At 49.8% G+C, this 20,468-nt stretch overlaps 6 protein-coding genes across 6 annotated transcripts; 2 read left to right on the top strand and 4 right to left on the bottom strand.

Annotated features, from left to right (window-relative positions):
- Positions 1-1,173: 1,173 nt before the first annotated feature.
- BDR25DRAFT_43189 (uncharacterized protein) lies at positions 1,174-2,514 on the bottom strand. Its single transcript, XM_033698563.1, has 2 exons — positions 2,461-2,514; positions 1,174-2,406 (listed from the first exon to the last, which is right to left on the bottom strand). Exons 1-2 carry the CDS (start codon positions 2,488-2,490, stop codon positions 1,471-1,473), a joined length of 966 nt encoding a protein of 321 aa, XP_033553865.1. The 5' UTR covers positions 2,491-2,514; the 3' UTR covers positions 1,174-1,470.
- A 239-nt stretch (positions 2,515-2,753) lies between these two features.
- BDR25DRAFT_208962 (uncharacterized protein) lies at positions 2,754-3,122 on the top strand (the record flags this gene model as incomplete). The annotated part of the gene is made up of 2 exons (XM_033684591.1): positions 2,754-2,900; positions 2,958-3,122. 2 exons carry the CDS (start codon positions 2,754-2,756, stop codon positions 3,120-3,122), a joined length of 312 nt encoding a protein of 103 aa, XP_033553866.1.
- A 1,181-nt stretch (positions 3,123-4,303) lies between these two features.
- Positions 4,304-4,756, bottom strand: BDR25DRAFT_309344 (uncharacterized protein; the record flags this gene model as incomplete). The annotated part of the gene is made up of 1 exon (XM_033691074.1): positions 4,304-4,756. The coding sequence occupies one exon, from the start codon at positions 4,754-4,756 to the stop codon at positions 4,304-4,306; it is 453 nt and encodes a 150-aa protein (XP_033553867.1).
- Positions 4,757-5,323: 567 nt separating this feature from the next.
- BDR25DRAFT_370910 (uncharacterized protein) lies at positions 5,324-5,830 on the bottom strand (the record flags this gene model as incomplete). The annotated part of the gene is made up of 1 exon (XM_033697168.1): positions 5,324-5,830. A coding segment is annotated over one exon (474 nt), but the record flags the coding sequence as incomplete, so codon positions are not given.
- Positions 5,831-9,747: 3,917 nt separating this feature from the next.
- Positions 9,748-11,874, bottom strand: BDR25DRAFT_209052 (uncharacterized protein; the record flags this gene model as incomplete). Its single annotated transcript, XM_033684594.1, has 1 exon — positions 9,748-11,874. A coding segment is annotated over one exon (2,127 nt), but the record flags the coding sequence as incomplete, so codon positions are not given.
- Positions 11,875-15,696: 3,822 nt separating this feature from the next.
- On the top strand, positions 15,697-17,753 carry BDR25DRAFT_321548 (uncharacterized protein; the record flags this gene model as incomplete). Its single annotated transcript, XM_033691973.1, has 5 exons — positions 15,697-16,363; positions 16,417-16,478; positions 16,536-16,721; positions 16,775-17,186; positions 17,278-17,753. The coding sequence occupies 5 exons, from the start codon at positions 15,697-15,699 to the stop codon at positions 17,751-17,753; spliced, it is 1,803 nt and encodes a 600-aa protein (XP_033553870.1).
- Between the last annotated feature and the right edge of the window lie 2,715 nt (positions 17,754-20,468).

The following is a 20,468-nucleotide window of genomic DNA, read 5'->3' on the forward strand; positions in this document are numbered from 1 at the left end:
GCTTGGCTCAGAAGCTCGGAACCCGGATAATCACCTTATACATAGGTGTGTGACGTGATGCAGAGTTCCTTGCGATATAGATGTGTGCGCATTGATGAGCGACTAGTAGAGGGTACGTTTCCGCATCACGATATTGGATTTTTAGTCGGGGTTTAGCCCTGAGTGTGTTAGAAATTCGGAACAATTAAAGGTGTTGCCTGAATTACTGATGTAATAAAGGTCCTTTGTTAATCCGAACTCTCTGTGGAGATTTACTCTTGATGGTGACGACAGTGGCGCCCAGTTGACTAGCCGTAATCGCGATGCGAGAACGAGATATTCAAGTGAGCCAAATGTCTTCAGTGAAATCCGAGTACTTAGGGTTTCTAAAATCGGAAGTCGGAAATTAAACCCATCCGGTGTAGAAATAAACTCTGTCCGGTGAAGTGGAGATTCAGTCTGTGTCGCTGAGATCATAGCATTGACAGTTGCCCTGTGATAATTCGTTCAAGGTTCGATATAGCCTAAGTGCACTTCCTGGACTTAGCTCATCAGTGTCACGCACTCGTGACATTTCAAAAACCTCATCGATGGAATGCACCACTGCTTGGAGAAAGTTGAAGCGTGTTGATGGTAACACTAACGAGAGTTCTGCGACAGGCAAGTGAATTCGCGCACGCCGTGGGGCCTCCTCCGCTACGGGCCAGGCGACAACGTAGGAAACATAAGGAAGTGAGAAGTGAGAATGTCTTGGGCGTCAATGCATGCATGGCATGATTCTACACATTTGGTATACCCTCCCTTTCGTTCGATAATGCCCAATCCAGGCACGGAGGCAAAGTTGACACCGGATGAATGTAGTGTTGAAAAGCGAGCATGCGCACGGAATGTGAGTTGACGGATACGATAGAGATCAACTTTAGCATACTTTCTTGATCATCTGTGCCTGTCGTTACTCTATGCTTGATAGGCGACCGCTACAAATAGAGTCATGCAGGTCCCATGCGGGCCATTAGAGTAAGAAGAATGCGAAGAGACCCTCTGTAACTCTCCATAGCTTACCACTGTTGGCTCAAAGCCAATAACGATCCGTCAGAATATTAGCGAAAAATAGAAATTCGAACCGTCGTGAAGAGGGAGCTTGGAGTGTAGGCCTGAGAAGATACCAGGAATACTGGAGGGGAGTGCTTTGACATATCGTCTGGCTCCACGAATGCAGATAATAGAATATTGAGACATATTCCACTTCTAGGTCGCGCGGGGATTGTGGTCTAGATGATGAGGATTGTCTGGTGTCGGGACAGTGAAGGTGCTCGATTTTTGTTCTGAAATCGTGTGCATTAGATGTAAATTCAAGGGAGACTCGTTGTGTGGTGGCTGCTCCAGGTACTGTGAAGGTACTAGCGGACTGTGTTCGAGTTCGAAGATTGGTGCCAACCTGGAGAGCTTCAACTTCCACCCCTCAACGACGATCCTCTAGCCTTTCGCGGATTACTCGCATCCACAGCCCGGCTGACCTCGGCGCTTGAACTCATGGTAAGCCTTGGCAACGATGTGACCGATTTTTTCTGGCTCCAGCCGCAGGATTCCATTCGAACTTCTCTTCTGAAAGGCCCCAACCGCCTTCAATTTCTCATCATACAGAACACTCCTCTCAAGTAAGAACATACCAGAATCAGGATATCCACGCTCAATTCTCTTCTTCCCTTCTTTTATTGACTCTTCGACATGCTCATATTCCACGCTCCATTTCTTGCCAGAGGATCTCTCTAGACAAGCCAAGACGTCATTTGCCGTTGTCAAAACGCCTGCGGCATATAGGTAGCGGTTTTTGACTTGGTCCCAGTGCTGAATGATATTCGCTACCACATTCCCAGCTCTTTCGAGACTTGAAACGGCAAATGGTTCGGTTCCGGTTCCGTGGATGGTGACACTTTGCCATTGCATGTCGAAGCCGAGATCGCCGGCCACGAGGACATGATCAAGGATACAGCCAACGGACACAGCGGCCCATTCGAAATCGAGGTGGGTTCTGGAGAGGTCATGAAGGTATCTAACGACCTTGGCGCGGTCTGCGCTTCGCGGTAATCTTTCGTGTACAGCTTCATTAAGGGAATCGTGTCCAAATTCATGGGGCACGAAGCGTTTGACTCCTGCGAGGACCGCAGCATCGATTACTCGGGCTTGAAAGTTGTAGTCCCCTCCGGCTATCGTATTTATGACCATGTCTTGCCCGGAAAATGAAGATTCTAGGGACGGCACAGAGAAGTCAGATGTCCTGTGTTCGACTAGGTTTGGGGGAGTATTTGGGGGTAGCCACGGCGTTTGGGAGGGGTAAGTTAACACAGAGACGTGATACGGCGTACTGACGTCGGTTAGGGATTTCTGCAGCAGGGCACTAAGGATTGAGAAGGAGAGTTGTCGATTCTGGTGAGTATGTTGTTAGCAAGGGAGGGCTCGCAGCTGGAAGTGTAGATTTACGCCAATGATCAAGACATTTCTGATGTCCATTATGAAGGATGCAATGCCAGATTGGGGACTGCGACTTGGTTTGGTATTACGCAGGGGCTTGGGTGGACGGGCTTTCACGTGATCCGGCTCTTTCCGGTTCCCGATCCCCGGACGTGCCTTCGATGAGAGCTTTTGCCGACGACGTCTTGTCCTTCACCCGCAACCTAAATCTCACCTCAACCCCATCAAATCAACCACCTATCCTCCATACAGTGCGTCGACTCCCTTGGGGCAATCCGCCACCTGCCAATTGATCGTCCAAGATGAACTCGACACGCCTTTTCCGCCCAATTGCGCGGGCCTTCCGCCAACCTGCAATACTCCGATCAACCACCATGGCCCGTCCCGTCGTCGCCGACGCCCAAGTCAAGGCCCAGAAGACCGAAGCTCAGGCTCCCACTCAGCAGATGGTACTGCCCGACTTTCACCCTCGCCTTCCTATCAACCCCAAGCTAACACCCCCACAGACGATCCTCAAGTCGGCCATGCCGCAGCTAGTCCCCTTCTTCTTCGTCAACGAGACCACCGCAGCCTTCATCTTGCTCCCTTCTCTCATCTACGTCCTCTCGAAATACATCTTGCCGCAGCGGGTCCGCATGATGGCTGCTCGTCTCTTCATTAGCAAGCTCTAAAGGCATGGGTTGGTGGGCTATGTACAATTAGAGAACGTGTGCTGTTAGACAAGTGAATGGCAAGCTGTTAGCATTCGTGTAGCTTCCTCCAAATAATGTCAGGCGCACGCCGTGACCACCTCATAGGTAGACTATCGATGCTGAAATGTCGAATGGCTCGTAAAAGCCACCGTTTGCAAAATTAAATCTAGTCTTGCTAGACTTCGGATATACCAATTTTATTGCGAATGAACGTACAATTTCATCTAACAACAATGCATTGATGAGGTTGCCTTGGGGAATAAGGAAAAGATCAAGGTAATTTCTAATATGAAAAGTCCTGACGTGTTTCGAAGAAATGGCTTCCACAGCAGTCCGAGCGAATGTTTTGGCAACGTGGGGCGCTGTTCTTCCAGATCGTAGGTATATGATAATAGATGGACAGACGTGAATCTGAACGGGAAGTGAAAGGGACGATTCGGGAGAGAAAGAATGGAGGGTACAGGAGAGGGTCCAATTTGACAAACGTATAAAGTTCCCAAGGGTTAGGGTGTTTGTTGGGTTCGTAGTTATGATGCTCGGATAACGAGATTAGTCTTCTGGAATTTGAATGATGCCCATGCCACCGCCTCATGCAGCGACAAAGTTTGGACGATGCTGAAGGTGGGGATCCAATCCCCACGAATATGGTGTCCCCTCGGGGGCAGCTTCGTCTCGCCGAATAACCTGCCACTCAGCATCGACATCATCGGACAAGGGGCAGTTTTGGATCGTTTGAGACTTTGGCCGAAGGACAAGGGGCTTCGTCGGATGTGCCTGCTCCATTAGCTTAGACGGGCGACGGATCGTGGAAATGTCAGGACTGGGCTCGCCCGACATGAAGGACACTGAAGAAGCCAGGCTGGGAACCGGAGATGGAGATCGATCGCTGCTACTGCTGCTGCTGCTAGCGGTGCCATCTTTGGAGGGTCGTCTGCTTCAACTTCGTCTGGTGCGGCGGCCGTTCCTAGGAGCCATTTTTTCTCCTATCTCGAGGGGAGCTGGTTTGCGTCTTGTAGCGTTGACAGCCCGGTAAATGTGAGTTGCTTGTCCGGAGTAGACGGTCTAGAGAAGGCGAAGTTCCTGCGGCAGAGCAAGGAAGGATTTTGATAGTCTGGTGGAGACACTGAGGAATACTCAGGTGAATACTCTGGAAGTTTGACCTAGTGACACTTTATTCTCCGTTTGATGTCTGCAAAGACGTCTTGAGTGGGGGTAAGCAGAATCAAGCCATTGTCCCTACCCCATAGCAGCCCCAGCAGCTTGTTATCGCTACTAAGGATCAAAGCACCAGAATCTCCCCCGAAAGCTACTAGGCCAAGCCTCTCACAGCCGGGGACTGCCGTGGCCCATTCGTAGGAAATTCTACCTTTAATTGCAACTTGGGCGGGCGCAAGGTGAATCCAGCCTTCCCTTAGCCTGCTTGCCTGTCCAACGTAAAAGGCACTCTCCCCGCCCCTCACATCACTGGTCAATTCACAGGGTATTCCGGAACCTTCAGGTTCGGTGACCCCGTTGCTGAGATCATCGATATTCGGCTCCACAACGCAGCGGCGTTTGTGTACGTTTTTGCTTTGCCTGTCATCGTTTGTGACCTCGGAAAGTGACCAGTCCATTCTATGGAACGCTTGGGAAAGAGGCTTTATCGATGGCCTTAGGGAATTCTGCTCGCAACGGTACCTTACGATTCCCAGCGCAAACTCCTGATCTTCTTTTTTCAGCTCTCTTTCAAAACTATGGTAATGCTCCAACGCTTCGTTAGTCTGAAAAGGAAACAGAATTTCCCCAGCGCGATTGAGCGGTATCTCATGTGGAGCAGAATGCCAGATTTTTAGGTCGAGCTCGTGCAACTTTCTCTCCACCTGGTGTCTGATGTCTTCAAGATCACCAACCGATGGCGAGCTCAATCGATTGGCTTTCTCACACTAGCATCGGAGGGCGGATAGATGAAATGGTCGACAGAGAGTATGTATTTCCTTCCGTATATGCAAACGTATCCGCCAAGTGTCGCAGAAACATGACGACATCCACTCATTCCAATTGAATCCCCCATTCCAGGCGCTTGACGGGTCGGCGCTGATGAGGGAAAGGCATCCGGTCGTTAGAAGGATCATCCTTAACAGACAGGTTCGAATTTTCTCCTACTAGGCACACTAAAGTACCTCGCGAAAATTGGATTTGTAGCGCTGGTATATGGCTCTGTTCACATATTTCCTTTAGGTTTTGTCGGATGATTTGCCGTGAAACGTCGTCCTGATTGTCCGAACTGTGGAATCGAATGATCGGGCAGCCGCCGCGATCTCCACTCTGGAGAACGAGGGAGCAGAGTAACTGCCTCCGACCGACACGCCCTTAAAGATTCCCGGTAATGCAGGAAGAAGGCATTTATTCCATGTTCTTAAGGACTCTGCATCTGCTACCGGGTCCAGGGGAAGTATCTCAGGTTGCAAGTGGATCGACACTTGCTGTTGAAAGCCGGCCCTAGTTTTAGGATGTACTGGTGCACTCATGTCGTCCTTTCGTAGACATGGAGGTGTGGCCTTTTCCATCAGTTTCTTTAAGAGGGCCTTTCCCTTCTCCATTTCGACTGCTGAGCATGAGCCCCGCAACTTAATGGCTACATGTCTGCTGTCAAGGGTGGGAGGGATATCCAGTGACTTCGATTTTGCCAGTACAGATTTGAATTCTGAGACAAGGCCCTGTTAGCATCTCCATTGCAATGGGGAAACATTTCATACCGTGCTATTTCGTGAGAATGTGCTCAAAGACTAAGAAAGCCAACGTCTCCTCTATTTGCACTGTGGAAATTTGCGAGGTCAGATTCGAGGTCTCGTTACCGCTCAGGCAAGGTTGCGTGGTGCCAGACAAGTCAAATTATGCTTTCTAGAGGAGCTGGTCGAGCTTTGGAGAGGTTCGGCAGTGATTTTCGACAAATTGGACATTTGGATGGCTTGTGGCCGTGGTGGCAGAGCTGAACCTGATCTCATGTTAGCAAATAATATCGGACATGTCATATTTACTCTGAAACGTAAAGATGCGTGCCAAAATTGCCATTTACAACCTTCCCTCGCTTCGATTCAGATTCCAGGGTTTGGTCAAGTGGCCGCTTCCCAACATTCCCGGCCTCGTGGATGTACGAATCTGATCGCGGATAGATTGACCCTAGACGAGGGCTTTAGATTCAACTCATGCTATTATAGAAGGAAACGGTCTTTCAAGGATGCCATTATCTCACCATGATTCGATCCGTGCATTGTTGTCTATTGAGGAGAATGCTCGCGTCGGCTGCGCTCATCCAACCGATCCTTAGAAGTTGAAAATATTCCCCCACAAGACTCTCCTAGGTAGCAAAGCTTTTCTGTGCATCTAATTAAGTCGTTTGATGTTTTGTGAGAGTTTTTGATATGCTTTCTTAGTTTCTCGCGTCGCCTGATACCTTTCGGAGGCAGTCCATTCAGCTCACAAGTTCCGCATCTATACCCCAGTCCAGTTTCACTATGCTGTTTCTCGTGTTCAACTTTGTCCTTTCGGCGAGGCAAACAAACATCTTTGCAGCCCTCATGAGGAAATCGGCGTTGTTCGCTCATGTGTCGATTAAGTTCGTATTGGCGTCCAAATGTTCTCTTGTGACACGGTTCAGGGCATGTGAATGGTTCAGGAGCCGTAAGTATAGGGGAGGCCGCTAGGAAAATTGGCTGCGGGTTTGAACTCGCATCACGGCCGGAATGAGACTTCAAATCTGGAATATGTTGCGCTGGAGAGTCTGGTGTAGTATCGTACACCGGACTTGGAGAAGAGCCATCTAGGAACTGAAGAAGTTGAGTAGGTAACCATCGGGGATCTATTATGGAGCGTACAGAATCTCTACTTTCGAAATCATTATAACTTGTGTTGGTAGAGGACGCACTTGCGGATGAGATTTCCTCAGATGCCGGGGATGTTTCTTGATGGTAATCTACGCTCTGAAGACTCGACTACGAAGCGTCGAAATTGGGGTTGATGGGGCCTGGATCAAAATCCCCATGTGGTATTGGAGAGGAAGCGAAATGCGAGTATGGGTCTATGTCTGCGGGATTGAAGTAGACGTCCTCCATGTTAAAGTCCGAGAGGGTTCTTATACTCGTCGGTGGGCCGAGACTTCGTTGGGTTAGCTGAATAATATGCCAAAGGGCGATATCGTCTAGAAGACAGGATGAAGCCCATTGTTGAACGTATTTAACGTTCGTAATGTGGTAAACTTGACGCTAGGCATGCAGAGGCCAACTTATATGGAGTCTGCTACTCAGCCATTCAGACCAGAGGCATCGGCGTGAGGAGGGCAAATGTTCCAAGATCAACTCAGCATAGACGGAAAGGGAGAATGGAAGGAGAAACACGTAGCGTCAGACGTTGCAAAGGCTGACGAAGATGACCCGTGGACGGTAACTGCAAGGCTCAGGGACTAAACTTGCCCAAGATATGTAAGGGAATGAGGGAGGGTGAAGGATGGTGAGGCTGTGGAAAGTTTTCGACGGTAAAAACCAATGTGAAGCTCACCAAACCGGAGAAAGACAACTGACTCCACTTCAAGGGGAGCCTCGCCGGCAACGAGGCTGCGGGTACATCCAAAAACACAGTCAGTGCCTCCGATGATATCAATCCTAGATCGGTAACGCGGGGGCTGCAATGATCACTGGTTTGCAGACGCCCCCAATTTCCCCTTGACGAACCATGTTTTGCCCCACCAATGATACGCATAATTACAGCATGGCTTCGCTCACCTTCGCAGCTTGAAAGTTACCGAATAGCGGGGGCGCAGGCCAGCTCCTGTCGTCGCATCTGCCCTCGGAGGTAGGCTTTCGCCCTTTACTAGTCGTTGCTGCCCTAAGCCCATCCCGAGTCTATAAGCCCCCTCTGTGTCTTCGGCTACCTGGGCATCTGTAAGGGACTCCGTGTCGAGGACTGAAAGAAACGCTGTATTACAGAATTACTAGAGTAGAGAGTTAGTAGGTACAGGTACGGGAGTCTGAAGCGGAATGGGAGCGTGCTAAGCCCGCACGGGTCTGCCCCCCCCGGTAGGAGGTGAATTGTGGAGAGCCTTCTACTAATCCTTCCTAATATCAGGTGGGGCCTTGCTGAATAGTAAGAAGGTGTTGTTTGGTTGCTTCTGATTTAGAGTGAATGTAAATTTAGTACTGGTTGTAAATAGATTTTAAGATAATTAAGAGTATTTGGTTTGTATATTCCCCATCAGGTGGTAGGATCTGTTTAAGAATTGATTCACCTCTATGTACAAGAGTCTTGTTCGACAGGCTTTTGTTGTTGGCGATGCTCAACGAGGTTGTAGCGAGGCGGGAGGGATCAACCCGACCTCCACTTGTCGGGAGCTTCGTTTCCGGATGGATCCCAAATCAGGACACTGGCTAGGTGCTTGGAGTGGTCCGCAGCCAGGCCAATCTAAATCTTAAACTCAATTAAAATGCGAAGCCATAGCGAGATAACAAGTAGGTAAGACCTCGCTGCTTGCAAGACATTTAGAAGACATTACAGGTCCTGTATCTAAGGAAGTTGACCCATGAACATCAATTACAGAAAGGCGTCACGTCCAACCGTACACCATCGAAGACATCGAACATGATACGCGTAGAATTCATCTGTCAAAACCCCATGGGAAAATATAGAAGGCTAATAAGACGCAACCCTTTGTCTTGAATCACTATAGTCATATTCCGCGTGTGGTGACAACATACCATAAATTATCAGACACCATCATGACATTGCTATCAACTATTCATTGACACTAAGGGTATCAGGGTATCATTCATTCCAGGGGCCAGAGAAACTAGCATCATTGATGAAAATCTCCAAGTCAAGCAACTCCCCTCCCTCTTCCAGAAATAACCTTAGGGGGTAAATATCCTTCCAAAGCAAATCGTTGTCACCTGCTCTATTGAAAGCTCAACTCATCCTCACTCTCACCCCCAATTTGCATGGTTTGTGGAACCCACCAATCCTGCCTCGGCTTCTTCTTCCTCTCTATCCGCTCGGCCCACTTGTGATTCCTCTTCTTCGACGTATTTGCAAGCTCGTCAACGTCGTCGAGATTGATGCTGCTATCACTATCGTCGGCGACGGTAATACTGTTGTTGCCCTTGTTCTCGCGCTGTTGATATTCGTTCTGAACTGATGCTGGAGCTGGTGTGACACGCTTTTTATGGACAGTTGTGCGTGCGAGCAGCTTTGTGTGGTGGGATCGTCGCGGCTGAGAGACAAAGGTTGATGTATTTTGGAGGTCGGACGACTCGGGGGTGAGGACGCCGAGTTGCTTCAGCGTACGTTGCGATCCTCGCCGTTGCAAAGTGGACAGGGTGTGGAGGGTAGAAGAGCCGGAAGATAAGCGTAGTCGCTTCGATGGCGACGAAGTTGCGTGTCTCGGTACGATCATAACTGCGAGGAGTCGTTTACGCTGGAATTTTACTGGCTCAGGGTATATGAGCTGCATGATAGGAGAGAGATGCGGTGATGTATCGCCGTCAAGTGTTTTGCCATGATCGAGGAGAGATCCGTCGTGTAGTTGACGCTCTAACGCTTTGTCATCCGTCGGACAACTTACACCATCGCCCTCGGACTCATTATCCGAAGGCGTGAGTGTTGGTAATAGTTCGAGAGGGTACATCGGGCTCTTTGCCACTGGCTGAGCCGCTTGCCTTGCGAACGGCGTGCAAGCCACCCACTCGCCAATGCCTTCTTCCCAATGAAACCCGGCTCGAGAGGACGGTGAATGATTCGAGGGGTTTGACGAGTTTAGCATAACACGACCCTTCCTGGTTAGCGATGTCTCGACCCGGCGAACATAAGCTATGTGTTGTGGATCACCAGTGCTGTGAGCAAACTCCAGTGCAGAATCCAGCGCCAGCCGTTGCAAACTCCATGACTTGTGTGGAGACTGAAGACTCTTCTTGGACAACATGCCATCGACTAATCGTTGGAGTTCATCAAATCCGTCGTGCTTCCGAGGTCTGCCTGAGCACCGGGCTATCGATGATATGAATGTCGGGAGTGTCTCGAGAATGGGATACACGTTGATATCGTCCAATGAGTACTGTGAGACCAGCCAGTGGAAACTCCTGACAAGCATTGAATGATTTATAGGTGTCATGCCTGGCTGAGATAGAGATCCTTCTAGATGTATTAAAAATGGCGCAGCAAGCGACCACAGAGCCCGTTTAGCATAAGCCCGCAAACGATCCTCGTCCGGTGAACGTCGCTCTAGTTCGTCCATGATGCTTTTTCTCTTTAACAAGCCAACAGCAAGGGAATCTAGCACCCAGGTGACTTCGTGAACAGCAATTTCCTCGACTTTTTGCCTTTCAGCACGGCGCGCAAGTGTGATCCCAGCCAACAGTGTAAAGAGGCTTGAGAAAGTCGTATCCAGTGCTTCTCGAAGGGCACTGCTAGAGGACACCTTTGCTGATTTGCACAACGTACCAATGCCTTCGAAATCTAATACACTGTCATCTGGAAGGCCCACACCAATACAGACCGCAGTCTCAAGAAGATGGAAGGCATTGGCATAAGTCCGGTGGTCTCCATCAGACAAGATGGACACAATCCTGCTCCAGATTGGCCCCATTCGTACGGTAGCGAGCCACTCAACAGGAAGAAGCTCTTGAGAGACCATGTACTCTAGCTGATCGTAGAGGAATTGGTGTCGCTGCGTCATGGCGACGAATTTGTTGACAATGTTCATATAGACGGATGTCTGTCGACCGAAGAGATCAGACTGAACATTGACCGGAATTGGTAATGGTTTCAAGAAGGGTAAAAAGGTCCACATGAATTTCTCAATCTCGTCCCATGCCGAGACTTTCATGCAAAGCGACACAACAGCCTCTAACATCTCTAGGCCGAGAAGTTGATCCTCAAATGCATCGCACATGAGTGCAGTACCATGAGCTCGAACTATCTGCCGAAGGTGTCGCCAGCCTTGCCCAGTATGGGTTCCGAATTGTTCCTCGAGCCAGGTATACACTTCGGCCGAGACATCTCGTTCTTCATTCTCGCCAGCTTCCTCCTCCTCGAGCTGTACAAAATGTACTTCTAGGGCGATATATTTCGGCATTTCTTGGAGGCAGGTAGCCATGAGGGACCTTGTTCCTTTCCTCGTTTTCCTCTCGTCCACTTTGGTGGCCTCTAGCAGGTTTGCATATGCATCAAACAAGCCATTAACCAGCTTCCATATCGTAGGTGTCATCTGGGCCTTGAGAAGCTGTAGCTGCTCCACCTTTGCGATAAGCGGTCCCCTCTTTTTGGTGGCATTTTTCAGCGGCGAACCATGCACGTAAGGACTGTCTTGGAGTCTTTGCCTCGTCCTAGCAATGAACGGAGTGGCCAGCGCAATCTCGCCAGGTCGCCTGAAAATAGCATTCTCCGAGGCTGTTTGTTGTACTGAAATCGGCTTCTTCGAACCCCTTCGGCGGTACGTCTTTTTGCTTGCGCCCCCTGAATTTGCGCCCGGCGCCCAGTCGGGGTCCATTGTCTTGTCGAAGCCTCGGAGTTTTGCGCGCTTGCCCTGGGACGAGTTAGGCTTGCTCGGAGGAGTTTGGGATAGGGCATTGGATGCATTGGGCGCTTCTCCAAGTGCCTGTCGCCGCCTGTCGAGTTCTTTGCGCAGGGTGGTGAGGCGGGAGGAGATGGGACGAAGAAGTCGATTGCAGCGGGAAGTGGTCCATGGTAGATTTTCGTCTGTAGACATATCCAAAATTAAGTATACTCAACAATGAAGACTAATTGATGGGGTGTGTCTCTCCAAGAAGAATCAAAAAGGCATGTCGAAACTGTGGGAATGGCGTAGTCCACGGTGTGTTGACAAACAAGCTTGGACGTCGGCGAGTCGGCGAGCTTCGCGCGGAACTAACCCCATGTCGGAATAATACCACCCCTCTAGATCACGTGAACTGTCAGTTTGGGCACTCTTCGATAAGCCTTCGAGAAGCTCCTAGAAATGTATCTGCGGTGGGCAAATGTAAATGAGGTTAAGCCTGCAAAGTAATTAATGAACACGAATAAGTATCTTAAAACGAATGAAGATAATCGTTGGGAAAAGTTCAACTGATAATCACTGATAATCACCTTATCAGATAAAATGCGGTTGCAAGCAGTCGAACTACGCATTTTCCTCGCCATGGTGTTTACGCTGCGCAAATCCCATCGCAGTGCGTAGGGGATGACGTGGGAATAGACTTTGCGACTTGCCAGCGAGTAGCAATTCATTCCGCTGATATCTTGCAGCCTCCATTGTTGCTCGCCAGCAAGGAGGATGATCATAACCTGTTGATGGCTGCATGTGGCTCAGATTAGCAATGCGCCACTTCTGATTCGCGAGCGCCTCATGCGGAAACTATCATTGAAACGGGAAAAATACGGCAAGGAAATTTGAGCTTCGCAGTCAATTTCGACCTCGCAATCTGCTGCGTGCGTATCGCTGCCGCCCCATCGCCAAATTCCCCCCTACTCCCGTTCTTTATCAGTGACTCCTTTTAATTCAGAATTGGAGGACGTTGTCGAATCCAGCAGGTAGGTGTCAGACTAGAAGGATTGCTGGGCAAGTTGCGCGCCTTATCAACCCAGCCGCTTGCACAGGGAGTTTGAGAAACCAGTTCCTAGGCATTGGGAGGTGATGTTGGTCACCTTCCTTCACGCAGGGATGTATGGCCTGTGATATTCCCCCGGCGTGTTTATTTGTCGGCGAGTTTTGTGGGGGCTCTTGCCTTTCTGGTGGTGAGATGTTCCTCAGTGCATGAAACAAATTCGCCAACACCCTGTCAGCCATTGCACGATCCACAGAGCAGCACCGGTCGTCTTACTTTTTACCCTGCTATACTGTAAATGGTAGTTGGTAATGCCCTCATAAGTAGAGTGATCCGCGGCTTCAGATGAGAGGCATCGTGCAGTTCTGAATTCGGTTAGAAATGCGTTGCTCTGATGACACGAATACGCATCACGTGTGGCCAAGGAGGCATGACAGGTCAGGGTCCGGGGTGAGGTAGCACCGTTCCAGCAACGAGGATAAATTTGACCCCAGATTCGATGGTTAAGCTCATCTTGAGCTGCAGTGCAAGGTCGTTAAGATGCAGATGCGGGTGCGCAAGGCTAATTAAATCTCGCCAAAGTCCTGGACTTGGGGAGATGGGGAAATTTGAGAAATCTTTTTACGAGTCGTACGACGGCGAGATAGTGCGGAAAAGAGACAAGAAAATATTAAATGCGAGGCGCAAAGCTCGCTGCAGCATTACAATACTCGGTGCCTACCTATAGCAACGAAAACAGTAAGCTCGGGCGCTTTCAGGATCGAATGATCCAGAAGTTACCTAGTTATGCAGTAAGTCTCCTGGTTTGACCCTTAGGTCACTAAGGCAAAAAATTTGCCCAACAAAGCGAGAGCGGAGGGGAATTAACACCAATAGGAGGTACGAGTCACCACCAACCAAGGAGTGGCATAGAAGGAGCATTCGTGGACAAACACCGCGAGGATGACGAGGTGGTGCAAGCGACGTAAGTATCGCCCTGCCTCCAGATTCATACGTATGCAATCCAAAGTTGCCTGAGTTCATGATGTGAAAGCAGGTTTCTTGGAAACAGGAAATGCATCCAAGACTTCACTACGACTTCCAAATGGGTCTGGTGGTGACGAAGGTGAATGATGTTTTCATGCTTTCAACTTCTGTCGCACTAGCGACCTCGTTCCATATGCCTCTGCATCGCTAGCTTTGCTTGTCAATCCACCTTTTGTTTCTCTGACGACAGACTGCTTGGCTGTCAGCCGACAGACAAAATATCCCAAACGGGACTTGTTTGTCGTACAACACTCTGGGGCGTGGGCGCACATCGGTGAGTGTGGCAGCGCGCGCCAGCGACTGTAGGCTAGGCCGTTCCACGACATCCAGAGACTGGGACGCCGGGTAAACAGAGCAGCACAGGAGATAGACGAGAGAAGCTTTTGCGCATGAAAAGGAAGGGAATTCGTGACGACTAAACGGTGGCTTGGTACACGTGGAAAGCTTCACTGCATGACGCGGATCGGCAGAAGGCGTCTCTGCCCGTTTCAAGTCCATGCTCAGGGCCAAGGCGTCGTCTCGACCTGACTCGATGGATGGGGGACTCAGATAGCCGATGGATACACATCGGGGCTATGGCAGTAGTTGATGTGAGGTTTGAATCATGGCTTGAAGATAGGGGAGACCGCAGATAAGTCGGAACGGCGCCGACTGCACCTCGGGCCGTACAGGCTGCAATCACCTGTGTTGCCCGTCGGCCCCGGGGGTGCACTGCAGATTGATTGAAGCGGAATTGCGAAGGCATGGGCATGGCAGACTCTTGCTGCGAGGGGGGAATGGGTCCACAAGTGGTGTTGAGGGGCCGTTCGATAATGGGAGGCTATCGGGCGCGAGTCGCAGAAAAAGTGGACGGCAATGGCTGTTGTTTTACCTATGGAGCACCTGTGGAGCACCTGTAGCGGGCAAACAGGCACTTCGAAAAGCTATCGTTGCCACAATATGACGCGTTCAATGGAAATTTACTGGCGGTGATGAAGGAGGCACCTCGGAGTTTTTGAAACGCCGCTGGCTGCCGTGGCGAAAGCCCAGTAGAGGACGCCCAGTGGCTGCGGTTCGAGCGTTTCAGAGAGTCCGTGAGCGCCCGCGAGCCCCAATGGCAGCCTGTAAAAGCACAGCGGAAGGGCTGCTTGGATCCTTGTGGGGACTGCCTTGGGCCGCCAATTTGACGCCAACGCCTCCCGCAAATGGCAGGGCACTGGCAGGGCATCGGCGGCACATTTGCAGGGCAATGCAGTGTTGAAGGCCTGCGACAATCAAACTACCACGACTCCCTTCCACAACCCACTTTCTCTCTCTTCTTATCCACAACGCCTCTCTTCTTATCCACAACGCCTCTCCTCGCCCAAGTCGCTCTTTTGCCGCCTATATTCCCTTCGTGTTGCTCCTGCTCCCCATCGAGCCTCGTTCGCCCGGCTACTCAATTCAATTCTAACCCCTGTGGAGGACTTCCCTGGACGGCCTATCGTTGCATCCCTTTTTTTCCTGCCTTTTTGTCCCCCGGGTCACCTGCGCAGCGCCTGTGGCCTTCCCCTTGCGTACTGTCCAGATTAAACTCGCCGAGTCTGTCCTACCTCAGCTGGCCGGATCCATTGCATACCCTCCTTGTATTCCATATCTCAACCCCCGTCACCCCAGCGTTCCGATTTGCCAAAGTGGGCGTGGTCACAACACATCGAACTTCACCCGCTAACACGCCCTGGTCCCCCGCGCCCACCCTGCTGCTCATCTCAAATTCGCTAGTTGGCGGCAGGCCCCGTTCCTAGATCTGTCTTTTGCTGGTCAAGGCAGATACTGCTCTCGACATATTTGTCAAGCCCACGCCTGCTAGTGCACAAGCACTTACCCTTGGTCCATAAAGAGCATCTTGCCGGCCACCTTTCTGTGTAGACCACGTCTAGTCTTCTCTCTGGGCTATGCTTACTAACAGTCTTCGTTGTACCTGTTTTCTCTCTGCCGTCACCATGGCAGCTGCCCAAGCCAATGCCAATGCTGGAGGAGGTGGAGCTGGTGCTAAAAGTGGCGGAGGAGGAGGCCATGCCGAAGGTCCAACCTCAGCCGATTTTGAAAACATCGACGTCGAGCACTTTCTTGGCTATATCTGGGTAGCCTTCGTGTCCGTCTTCATCATATACCAAATCGCCTTCCACTTCGTCCGTTACGTTCGAACAGTAGCCTGCCTCAACAACGACACCCAGAAGTACTTCGCTGCTCCTCATGTTCTTTTCGCCCGTTTCAAGAAGCATCTACTGGATGCTCCGCTTTTCCGGACCCGACATCACCGCGAATTCAAGTTATCAACCGCTATCAACATTGGCACGTTACCCAGCCGTCTGCAGACTCTTCTTCTCGTTGGGTACTTCAGTACCAATGTGGGTTTCTGTGTCTGGAGCATTGATTGGAATGGCCAGTATTCTGCAGTTGCCGGCGAGTTCCGCAACCGTACCGGTGTCATGGCTGTCGTCAACATGATTCCATTGTTCTTGCTCGCTGGACGAAACAATCCATTCATAACATTTTGCGGCATCTCCTTCGATACGATGAATCTGATCCACCGTTGGTTTGGCCGCATTGTGGTTCTCGAATCTGTTGCTCATACCGCTGCATATTTTGCCAGCAAGGTGCATACCAGTAAGGCACTTCAAAAACATAGTATATATATTATGAGACTAACAAACACTCAGAGGGTTGGCCTGCTCTTCAAGCATCCATTACAGGATCTGAATTCATCATGACTGGCTTTATTGTGAGTTCTCGAGTCAAGGAAGAAGGCATGCGAACAGAGCTAACAAATCTAATCCAGGGCACCGTGTGCTTCGTGTTTCTTCTTATCCAATCGCCTTCTGCTGTCCGCCATGCGTGGTACGAAACTTTCTTGCACTTCCACTTTATTGCGGCGGCCACTGCAGTGGGTGCTGTGTGGGTTCATCTCAAGCAACGACCCCAGCAATACTTGCTCTACGGAGTAGTCGCCTTATGGGCCTTTGAAGTAGGTTTCGAAGTATTTTAGAAAAAATAAAGTGGATGCTAATCGGGCCGCAGCGCACATATCGTCTTGTCCGACTTGTCATCCGAAATATCGGAAGTGGTGGCACTAAGGCTGATGTTGAAGTGCTGCCAGGCGATGCACTCCGTGTCACAGTTCGCATGGCTCGCCCCTGGAGATTCCGCCCTGGTCAGCATGCATATCTGTACTTGCCAACTGTCGGACTCTGGACCAATCACCCCTTCTCATTGGCCTGGAGTGAAGAAGAAGAAGATCTCAACATCTCGACCATGGTAGCCGATGAAAAGGGCCTTCCAATGAGTCGCCAAGATATTTTGGAGATGCACAAGACCAGCATGTCATTTATTGTTCGCCGCAGGACCGGTTTCACCGAGAAGCTCTATAAGAAGGCTGATCTCTCCGCTGCCGGCAAATTTACGACTACGGCATTTGTCGAAGGTCCTTATGGTAAGTGCCGAAGCTTGTTTCCCCGGCTTGCACTTTATTGTTAGATTAAAAATAAGATCCGAGTAGCAACACCACTAACCTCATATTGCAGGTGGCGAAAATCTCACTTCCTATGGCACAGTAATGCTCTGGGCTGCCGGTATTGGTATAACCCACCAAGTTCCTCACGTGCGGGACCTTGTCGCCAAATACGCCAACGGGACCACTGCCACCCGCCGCCTAACACTCGTCTGGATCATCCAATCTCCGGAACACCTTGAATGGATTCGTTCTTGGATGACCCAGATTCTGTCCATGCCTCGCCGTCGTGAAATTCTTAAGATCCTCCTCTTTGTCACTCGACCAAGGAGCACGAAAGAAATCCACTCTCCCAGCTCTAGCGTCCAAATGTTCCCTGGCAAGCCCAACGTTCAGGCCTTGGTAGACCAGGAGATGCAGGAGGGCGTGGGCGCTGCCTGTGTCAGCGTTTGTGGAACGGGCTCACTGGCCGATGATCTGCGTCGCGCGGTGCGCAATCGCGAGAGCAAATGGAATGTTGACTTCCGCGAGGAATCTTTCTCGTGGTAAAGCATGCACACATGTGTCTCAATAACTGAGTATTCAGCCTGCTTCTTCTATCTACCTGCCACGTCCTGTCACGGTTCCCTCGAGACACCTACCCTTGGACTTTTAGCAATGTGGTTTTCTTCTTGTGATGGATCCACGTGTTCACAAGAATCAAGCTCTACATACCTGTCATGTACCCTCCATCTCGCTAAGGTTTAATGAGGGTCTCAATCTCCGTTTCTTTATTTGCTTTCTTGTAAAAACTTCTGACCCTTCCTTTGATCGATCAAACGATCACCCATATTCGAACATTTTGGTCTCTCCGCGTCAACGCAAATTAAAATTAGGGGAAGCTTCTCCCTTCGCCATAGATAGAATATGGTTCATTTCCATCACATCAGTCTGCGAAACCTAATTCGAAGATTTTCAATTCATGATTGTGTTGGCGTTTCGGTGGCATCCGGTATCATATGTATGTACACATTCCCGAGACACCAGTTTCGTCTTCGGATTTAGGAGGAAACACAGCAAATCCAAGCCAGGAACAGTTACCACTGCTCGCACCATATAGCTGTAGTGAATATATTGTCTGCCCGATTGTCTATCTGTGAGGTACCAATCAACACTGTCATGTGAGAGTGAAACATGCTCGCTAATACAGCCCTCGGACAATCGACCAAAAGCGCCCCGAGTATTCACATTTCAGGTTTCTACATTATCACCTCATCACCTACTATTGGTAAAGACCCCTTTTCATATCATGACTTTTCGCATTTTTGACGTTTGTATCGCCATTTTTTGCCTCCAGTGGGGCACTCAGGGATTTCTCGTTAATCAGCAGAACGACCAGTTTTCAGTCAATACGGTGTCAGCCCTAAGATCGCCGTGACTTTTAGTACAAACTGCGCAAGTGCATGGCTCGAATTATGAGTAAAGAACTGTTGTGAATGTACCATAAGTTAATCAGTAGGATTTCCAAGTTCCTTGTATGTTCTACGGGAAGTGGCAGTGCTACACGACTGCTTCGATTTGAATTCATGTGGCATTCCTAGCCGTCCATATCTGACTGCGCATGTTCAAGGTTGGCGCTAACATCTGGTCCAAACCATCATGTCTCAAAATAAGCCCCAAATCCGATGCTTCAATTGTCCACGAGAACCGTCCTCTCTGCTCCGTTCACGATTCGGAAATCTTCGGGCTGTGGGCAGGCACATAAGGTTATCGATGTTTCTTAGCCCTCTCATCTGTTTCTAAAGCTGTTTGCCTCTATCTAATGATACTTAAATAGCTCGAAGAGATGGTCGACGCGTATCCTACACTGCATTATTATGTAACACGGGATTTGATGAGAGAGGTATTAATCTATTAAGTCTCCTCTTGGAATTAATGAGGAAGTCAACAAGATGCAGATTTCTGTTCTGTACTACTCTCTGTCTTGCTCCACGTTAGGCGGCAAGAGCGTGGGTCTTAGTGTTGCTGCACAGTTGCATTTCCGGTGGAGACCCGGTACGCGTCCGAAAACCTTCATGCACCGTCGGACTTTGGACGAAGATCACTGATGAGAATACGATGATTGCCACTTGTTGGGATTCTTGCGTTCGGGGAAGTCCAGGGACAGTGCTATTTGGGCTTGGCAGAAGAAAGTAGGATGCAAGATAGTACCCTTAAATGTAACGACTTGATAAGCACTGGCCGTCCATGCACAATGACATGGACGAGGCATGAACAGGAAAGATAGAAAATAGTGAGCAAGTCTCTGTTCTCGAGAGCGGACAAGGAAAATGCGTAGCCAGCGTGATGTGACAGCATTCACAGTAACGGTACATGTTCAATCACACCTGGTGCAAACATACTGACTATAATTTCGCCGTGGAGACCACAAATTCAAGCTCAACGCCAAGAATTACGAAGAAAGGTAACTTTCATCTATATCACTTGTGTGTCTTGTCTTGTTTTGTCTTGTCTTGCCTTGTCATCCCGCATTTTGTGTTCGCTGACCACACAGAATAACGTGCCGGTGCATCTGGCCAGACCATCAATAACAGTTGTGTTATTATGAAAATAAAGGAAGCGAGGGCGCATGGGCCTGTGGCGAGCGGCGAAACTGTGGGCTCTGCAAACGGCGATGCATCCAGACATGCAACCACTGATCTAGATTCAAACCTTTGAAGTCACGCCGAGTACCCTGATATAGCCAACCACGTGGGCGCGGGTATTTGCAGTCAGTAGGCCTCGAGATGCAACTCTTGTATTACGGCGAAGAAGCTATTCTTCCACCGGTTAGATTGACATCTCATTTCTCAGAAGGGTTCCATGCGTCATGGAGCCTGGAAAACGGATTTAGTTGGTGATCTTTGACCGCGATATTGCTGGATGGGCATGTGAGAAAATGACTGCATTGTTGATGCAAGTGCTCGTAGATTCAAATCTCCCATAGAATTGGATGTCAACTCCGAGATGTATCATTCGCCCTTCATTTGATAGCGAGGGAGCCAGGTGAGTGGGCTTACGATTCGTCGTCGTACTTGTAGGACTTTCACGTCGACACCACGATGCAGACCCTACTAGTGGAGCCTGACGAAACCACTACACCATGCATCGTATTGACGCAGGATTGTGATGTCTCGAAGAGAGGCTGCGGCAGAGAAAAGGCTGCATACATTGTTGACTACTTCTTATGATTATTGTTGACAATAGGACGGTGTACCCTATTTGTCAGGTCAATACACCTCCCAA

The sequence above is a fragment of the Lindgomyces ingoldianus genome (genome assembly GCF_010093535.1).
Source record: "Lindgomyces ingoldianus strain ATCC 200398 unplaced genomic scaffold BDR25scaffold_2, whole genome shotgun sequence".
NCBI classification, from domain to species: Eukaryota; Fungi; Ascomycota; class Dothideomycetes; order Pleosporales; family Lindgomycetaceae; genus Lindgomyces; species Lindgomyces ingoldianus.